At 38.6% G+C, this 8,319-nt stretch overlaps 1 protein-coding gene across 1 annotated transcript; it reads left to right on the top strand.

Annotated features, from left to right (window-relative positions):
* The first annotated feature begins 961 nt into the window (after positions 1-961).
* LOC121268115 (sugar carrier protein C-like) lies at positions 962-4,320 on the top strand. The gene is made up of 4 exons (XM_041172242.1): positions 962-1,322; positions 1,459-1,781; positions 2,949-3,578; positions 3,675-4,320. The coding sequence occupies exons 1-4, from the start codon at positions 1,184-1,186 to the stop codon at positions 4,152-4,154; spliced, it is 1,572 nt and encodes a 523-aa protein (XP_041028176.1). The 5' UTR covers positions 962-1,183; the 3' UTR covers positions 4,155-4,320.
* The last annotated feature ends 3,999 nt before the right edge of the window (positions 4,321-8,319 follow it).

The raw sequence follows: 8,319 nt of genomic DNA, 5'->3' as shown, positions 1-8,319 counted from the left end.
ATTAGATTATAAATCTATTTGTATTATAAAATAGATCTTAATATATTATATAAAATTATATTAATTTATAAATTTATTTTTGTTATATATCACAGTAGGAGTAATATTACATACAGTTATAAAATATATAAATATTATGCAGTCCTTTTGAAGAATAGCAAAATTTACTATTCAAAAATTGATTTTTATATGTAAGTCTTATATTTATTTATTTATTTTTAAATGATTACATAATACTTACACACTTACGACTATAATTATCATTTCTTTTACGGCAGTGGCACTCTCCATTTGGAATCCCAAATTTATACGTCACATCATCTCCTAGAGTTTTTATGAAATGATCCAAAGGCTGCAAAGTTAAGAGAAAATTTTAGCATTTTGATCCAATGTCCCAACTTTAAAGTAATATAGATAAACATCTCGGAATTTCATTATTTTTTTCACGTAAATATTTTGTATAATTCGGGGAGAGATAAATAATATTTAATGCTTCGAGCACGGAATATTGACGGGCAAACATTTAATGCTTCAACTATATTAATTATATATCTATCTCTTCTATTTATAGATAATATTCAGATAAAATATCAGTTACATTTAATGATATTTATAGTTATAGAGTGTAAATGTCACGTATATTTTTTAGAAAAAATAAATAAATATGAAATTTATATAAAAAAAATTATTTTTAATAGTAAACCTTAATTTTTTTGAAAAAAAGTACAAAACGTTTGCATAACTCATATATGTGTCTAACATCACTCGCCATATTAATAGATAAATAAGTAAAATAAGTTTTATCATTTTTATCAAAGTATTTTATACGCAGGATGTTTCTAATTATGTGTTGATTCGTATGTAAGGATTTAATATGATTGACAGCTCAAGATATTGCAAAATAAAGTAATTGTAAAGTCTTGTAATCAGCAAAGAAATTAATAAAGAATGTAATTGGAAAAAAAAAAAAGAAAATTTCTTGTTCTTCACTGATCTCTCTATATATACAGAAGCCAGAAGCAGCCTAAAGTTCTATGTCTATCTGGTTCATCTTGGCCTATGCGTCTCCATTCGTTATTACTGTCGAAAGAGCTGTAGCTGGGTTCCTTTCTTCGTTTTCATCCTCTTCCTCGCTGCCTTTGAGCCTTTCTTCTTTCAGTTTTGACGTGAAAATACAGTGAAAATGCCTGCCGTCGGAGGAATTCCAGCGGGTGGTGTACCCGGTAGGGAGTACCCTGGCAAACTCACTCCCTTTGTGACTGTAACGTGTATTATCGCAGCCATGGGGGGCTTGATCTTCGGTTATGATATTGGAATTTCAGGTAAATAATAAGCGTAACTAGTCGGAATCCTAGAAAGAAAAGTTTGATTTGTAGTTTAAAAGTGTTTGATATTTTCTAAATCATGATTATGTGCTGATAGGTCGTTTTTGTTTGTGTTTTTTTGGATTCTTGACAGGTGGAGTCACGTCAATGGACCCTTTCTTGAAGAAGTTCTTCCCGTCGGTGTACCGGAAGAAGCATGAAAACTCGTCCACCAACCAGTACTGCCAGTATGACAGTGAGACGTTGACAATGTTCACGTCGTCTCTGTATTTAGCTGCCCTGCTTTCATCGATCGTGGCGTCCACTGTGACGCGTAAATTCGGTCGCAAGCTGTCCATGCTATTCGGAGGCGTGCTCTTCTGCGCTGGTGCCATCCTCAATGGCTTTGCACAAGCCGTCTGGATGCTTATCGTTGGCCGAATGTTACTCGGTTTCGGTATTGGGTTTGCCAATCAGGTACTTTTTTTCTCCTTTTCCTGATATGGGTTATCATTTTGAAGGAGAGTAATTTCTTCTGTATTTATCGCTATTACGGATCTAGTTCTTTTATTTGTGATGTTGTTTTGGCTCAGTGAACATTGTTGGGAGGGGAAGACCAAAAAAGTTGTCTTCTAACAGAATGACACATAATGGTTTATTTCTTTGGTTGTATTGAAATGTGTTTTTTTTATTTTTTCTTATTTTAGTTTTTGAAGTTTTACTTGTCGATAAAACTGGGGTTTTATTTGTGTTCTTCAGATTTGTGGAAACTTTACTTTTTTTTCTTTCAGATCTTGATTCATAGATTTGCAAGGTTTTCAAGTAAATGACAAGTGTATAACAGATGAGACAATGGCTTGGAATATGATGTAAATATATCTCTGGTTCAAAGTTGTTTCTGATCCAGATATTTGGCTCTAGGTTCCATTTCTTTGATTGTTTGTTTTCTTGCTGTAGAGATACTACCTTCCTCTTCTTCTCTACTCTGTTCTCAGTTTTTTTTAGTCTCTTTTTAATATATATATATATGAAATAAATAGAAGTGTACTGTTTGGTGTCCGAGAAAGGTCATAAAAGAAAAGATGAACATGGTTCTTCACTCCTCTGAAACCGAAGCAAAGAAAAGAAAAGAAAAGGGCGCCCAAAGGGGGCGGGGGTAGTGAGAGAAGAAGCGATTGGAGGAGAAGAATATTTTGTTCTTACACTTATTTTTCCACAAAGTCAAGATGATACGCCATATTTTTATTTGCAATCGTTATCGCGTCCTTTTCTTTTCTTGTTTGACTGTCTCATAAATAATTAGGATTTTTGTTTTTTCAACAGGCATGACAACTTGGCAACAGCGTGTGGCCCCTCCGAGGGCGACATGCTTGTTTCATTTAAGTTATTCCCATCTGACTGTCATCTGTTCATTACGAAATTAAAGTATTCTTTTTATAGAAATCTAGTTGCGTGGAATGGGTAAACGTCGTGTAATCGTTTTGAAAAAGAGTATGATCTGTTATTAAAATATTAATTTTTATTTTATATAAATTTCGTATTTATTTATTTTTTTTATAGTGATTGCACGATGTTTGTCCTCTTAAGATCATTTATCTTCGTTTTTTTATGCTAATTTGTGTTGTATTTTTTCTGTAATTACAGTCGGTACCTCTCTACCTCTCTGAGATGGCACCCTACAAGTTCAGAGGAGCTCTAAACATCGGCTTCCAGTTATCAATCACGGTTGGTATCCTTATTGCCAATGTGTTGAATTACTTCTTTGCTAAGATCAAGGGTGGGTGGGGGTGGCGCTTGAGCTTGGGTGGGGCCATGGTCCCTGCCCTCATAATCACCGTTGGATCACTAGTCCTTCCTGATACCCCCAACTCTATGATTGAGCGTGGCAAACATGACGAGGCCAAAGAGAAACTCATAAGGATTAGGGGTGTTGAGGATGTTGACGAAGAGTTCAGTGACCTTGTTGCGGCTAGTGAAGCATCACAGCTAGTGGAGCACCCTTGGAGAAACTTGTTGCAAAGAAAATATAGACCCCACCTCTCTATGGCTATCCTAATTCCCTTCTTTCAGCAACTCACTGGAATCAATGTGATCATGTTCTATGCACCTGTTTTGTTTGACACCATTGGGTTCGGAAGCGACGCTGCCCTAATGTCGGCTGTGATTACCGGAATTGTTAACGTCGGTGCAACTATGGTATCCATTTATGGTGTTGATAAATGGGGAAGGAGATTTCTTTTCCTAGTGGGTGGAATTCAAATGCTCATTTGCCAGGTACCTCTTTTATTCATCAAGATCTTATATTTTTTCGGGCACATTGGTGATAAAATTTCTTTTTACGCAAGTTTGTTTGGTCTCTACATTCTGCAGGGTGTTGTTACAGCTGCAATTGCTGCTAAATTTGGAGTGGATGGAAATCCTGGTGAGCTGCCCAAGTGGTATGCCATTGTGGTGGTGCTTTTCATTTGCATCTATGTTGCGGGATTTGCATGGTCTTGGGGTCCCCTAGGCTGGTTGGTGCCTAGTGAAATTTTCCCTCTTGAAATCCGATCTGCTGCTCAGAGTGTCAACGTGTCTGTGAACATGATTTTCACATTTATCATTGCTCAAGCCTTCTTAGCAATGCTTTGCCACATGAAGTTCGGGTTGTTTCTCTTCTTTGCCTTCTTCGTGTTGGTGATGACCATCTTTGTGTACTTCTTCTTGCCTGAAACAAAGGGTATCCCAATTGAAGAGATGGGCAGGGTTTGGAAGACCCACTGGTACTGGTCCAGATTCGTGAGTACCGAGGATGAGCACCCTAACGTCCAGATGGGTATGGCGGCAACCGAGGGCATAAAAAACGTGTGATAGGAGGCTTTTTTAGTTCAATCTTTGGGTAGCAGTACATACCATTTGGTTGTCAAGTCTATATTATATGGGTTCTAATATAGTGTCACAATTTACAAGTGCTCTTCAGTTGCTCAAAAAGAAAATTGAAATTCAAGTCAATATTAACTCAATTCTGTTTGGTGGACAATGTGTTCAGGCTTTTACTGCTTTCAACATGTTATCTTGGTTTAACTGTTTCTTTAGTTTCTTTTTGGCCATCACTAGCACAGAATGTTTATTTTTGAATTTAAACCTCGGCGAGGCTTAGATTTGGACAAGGTCTAAGTGTTCTAAATAAGGCTAAGAGCATATCTTCATATTTCATTGTCCAAGATAATAATTGCATTAAACATTTAATAATGCAAAATAAATTGCCTGTTTTCTCCTCAACTTTAAGCTATGCAAATTGAAATCTTAGCCTTTCTAACCTAATTCGCTCGTCCCTCTTGTCATATTTTATGCTCTTCTCTTGCTTGTTTCAAATGTAGTTTTGTTCCTAAAGAAGAATTCTCTCTCTTGGAGACGTGACTCCTCAAGAAGAGTATATTTCATATTTGAGATCTTGACAATATCTTCAACTGACCTAGAGTCCTGCTTTCGCTTGGCCTTTTTAGCTTTCATACACATTGGCCTCTCTAAGTCAACAGCATTATCTTCCAAGACATTGTCCCAATTAGCTTCATTTATTGATTCAGGAGCACAAGATGTATGAGCTGCTCAACCCTTTTTGTTGGTCCTTTAGAAGATGTCAACAATGCTCTAATGAAAATTGGGTCTTCTCTAGTTGATTGATACTTACTCTTTGCTTTGTCAACTTGCATATTCAAAACAAGCATAAAGAATACTTAGTTTGTACTTAAGTGAGAAAAAACAAAAAAAATATTATTTTAACAAAATAATATTATAGATGAACTTTATACCTTGTCTTACTCAGTTAAGGCATTCTGATTGAATCCTTCAACTTGGGCTAGATTGGTACAAAATTTATTAGTCACTTGTTAATTGGTTGACCACCGATACATTAAGGACCCAATTGTATGCTCAATGGTAGTTTGCCTATATTCATTCGAATGTAAGAGGATTTATTTCCCTAAGTTGGGTATTTTTTTTTTATCAGTACCTTGTATTGCATTTAAACTAGTATTTAACCACATCGAGACAAAGAGTTTGTCTTCCTCTTGAGTGAAGTTTGTACCCATTCGTGATTTATTAGTGGTAACAACCTCAACTTGGTGGTAACAGTCTTCAAAAAATATTGGACCATGTTGAGTTCGACTCGAAAAGGAGTTCTCGATGTTAGGGTTCTCATGTAAGATCATGAAAAACATATTTCCATTGAATGCATCTCTATAAAATGCAGACAACGAACTAATTTTGATATGAAAAATCAACCACAATGTTGGGCACAATTCATGGATAAAAGAAATGCTGCAAGTCATGATTGGTTTTGTGTTACATATCATAGGGAAAATGGGCATCCATGTTTACTTTGCCATGGAATTCGAACCCCTAGGTTTGATTTCACACTGTAAATCAATAATCCAACAATCATCACAGTCTCGTTACATCATATATACAACACCAGAGAGAGTACTTGCATATAAATAAAAGAAATTTCAAAATAACAAAGGCATTGAATGATTAATCAAAAGCTGCCATAAGCTACTCCAAAACCAATTCACTATTACAACATATTGCACACTCTCAGTAGATCCCAACAAATCCAAATGCACAAAACAAGAGAATCTACTAGCAGGTCACGAAAGGATTTGCTAGCAGGTCGCAAATTCCCAATTCCGTTGCATAGAAAATCTGCTAGCAGGTCACGAAAGGATCCAATTCAACACAATAAAACTTTAGCAGGGGCATAAACCGTAGTTACTTTGATTGGAATTGAGCCAAATTTATGCTCACACAAATACATTTACCAAGAAACCTTACATATTTCAATTCATCCCAGCCATAAATCTATTCAAACAAGCACGAATTGAGACCCAGATTGAAATCAAAAGTTTCGTCCTCCCAGAACCTAAAAAAATATTGGATTCAGCCATAAATCTCGATATTTTGTTATGTGCGAAAGCAAGAGCAAGAGAGACAGAGACACACACATCGAGAATAATGAAGGTGGAGAAGATTATCAAAGAAGACGAACGGAGGGGCTTCTGTCAATGGACGCGAGGGCACTGGAGAGTTGGGCGCAGAGTAAGTAGGATGCGAGAGAGAATAAAGAAACGCGGGAAGGCTGTCTCCGACTCTCCAAGAAGAAATAAAAATGTGTTTTTAATGTTTTGGAGATCTACAGTAGAGCCTTATCTATGAGGATGTACTGTAGGAATACCGAAAAATTTCTCCAATTTGATCCTTCGTATGCAGTGCTTAAGATCCGTTTAAATAGTTGTTAACATCGTGTTTCGCACACCTTTAGACCAGATTTCGACAATTCAGGTCTTTCGAAATTGGCCTGCAAAAGACAATGGAGAAAGCAACTTGAGGAGGGCAGCCTCGGGATTAGAGAGTCTCTGATGCCAAAATTAGTAAGTGTTCTTGGAAGTTTGTAAATAAGTAAAGGAGTTTAGGGATCAAAGAGTTTTCTCGTACCTGGAGCTTGCTATTTATACCTTAGGTTAGGGGAGGTGAAAATCGTCCTTGCCCTTACAGAGGACATGCCTCCTCTGTTGCTCCTGCTGTCAGAGTCCTTTAATGTAGTGTGGCTCTACGACGGCACCATAAATGTGGTGTGTTGCTTAGTAGTGGCGCCATTAATACGGCTTGGCTTCCTGGCCTTGCGTTCATCCCTTTTGAGCCATATTTGGCCTAATGCCGATGGATCGAGGGTCTTCTACATTTCCCATTGCGCTCTGTGTAAGTCTCTGAGTTCTGAATGCAGCTGTAGGCTGTCAAACTAACCTATCTTGTCGACTCCTCGACTCCTTTTCCAGGTAGACGTTTTGCCCCTACATGAACTCGATGTCCTTGAGCCGGGTATTGGGCCGAGGCCCAGTGGGCTTTGTGAAATAGAAAAAATCCCCTTACAGTTACTCTGCCAATTCCTCTCGGACAGTTCGAGGGGAATTCTTTCTTTACTCCTTAATCCTTTGCTCTGCAAGGCCACCCGACCGTCTTTGTTGTGAGCCAAGCAATGGTTTGCCTTCCTCCCACGTGGCAGTATGGTGCCGGTTACTTTTTCGCATTGAATGGCGTCCCTTCGGTTCTTGTGTCGTGACTTCGTGTTATGCAACCAATTATTACGCACATCGTATTAGCATATATGCTCTGTAAAAGTTGCGATAATCGAGGGATTCTGGTACTTTGGGGAAACATATGGAGTTATGTTGCCTCGGGAGTCCAAACATCAACCTCGCCTATATAAAGACCCTTCCTCCCTTGTGGAAATTCATTATACTCACTCTGCCTTTTGCTCTATTTCTTGCATTTCTTGCTCATTGTTCGAGTTTGTTCTTTTGTTTTCCTTCAATTTTCCCTTGCAAGTTCTTATTTTTCTTTAGATCGCTCATGGATTTGAAGAAATATTTACGCCCTTCTGGACAGGCTAGGTCCTTTGGTGGTGCTCAGGCTGAGGTTGGTCAAGGCAGTTCAGCCCCGGATGAATTCGTCGGGTTTTCATGGCACTTATGGTGACTCCCGCTGAACTGGAGGAGTTGAGGGTGACCTACAGGGCCCCTTCGAAGGTGGATTTCGTGGTGCCCTTCCCCACCAAAGGGGCGGTGGATTTCAAGGGTTATGGTACCAAGGTCGTGGTGTACCCCGTCACGCTTTCTTACGGCCTTAGGTTGTTGTTTTGCCGACCGGTGCAAGAATTTTTGGGCTTTTTGGAGCTAGAGCCTGCTCAGCTTCCTCCCAGTGCGTGGAGGATTCTTGTTTCGTGCTGCGTCATCTGGTGCTGCGCATTGGAGGAGGTCGAGTCAGACTTTCTGGACCTCACAGCCCATGAATTCTTCATTACTCACAACATTGTACAGAGGGCTAGCACCTCTACAGCTTCCAATCGGTCCAAGAATTGGCTCGGTTGGAGGTGTAACATGCTGTTGTGAAGGGGTACAACCGCCGATTCTTCTTCTTGTATGGCGATGGATGAGAGTACCCGATCCGGCAGGCCATCAAAAGCTGGTTTTTCGTATAT

This window comes from Juglans microcarpa x Juglans regia, chromosome 5S (genome assembly GCF_004785595.1).
Source record: "Juglans microcarpa x Juglans regia isolate MS1-56 chromosome 5S, Jm3101_v1.0, whole genome shotgun sequence".
In the NCBI taxonomy this organism is placed as follows: Eukaryota; Viridiplantae; Streptophyta; class Magnoliopsida; order Fagales; family Juglandaceae; genus Juglans; species Juglans microcarpa x Juglans regia.
The sequence above is the reverse complement of the archived record's forward strand: the minus strand, read 5'-3'. Positions and strand labels throughout refer to the sequence as shown.

Coding starts and splice junctions, on each gene's coding strand:
- LOC121268115 (XM_041172242.1), top strand. CDS start 1,184: ATGCCTGCCGTCGGAGGAATTCCAGCGGGTGGTGTACCCGGTAGGGAG. Junction 1,323..1,458: donor TTATGATATTGGAATTTCAG/GTAAATAATAAG, acceptor GATTCTTGACAG/GTGGAGTCACGTCAATGGAC. Junction 3,579..3,674: donor TTCAAATGCTCATTTGCCAG/GTACCTCTTTTA, acceptor TACATTCTGCAG/GGTGTTGTTACAGCTGCAAT.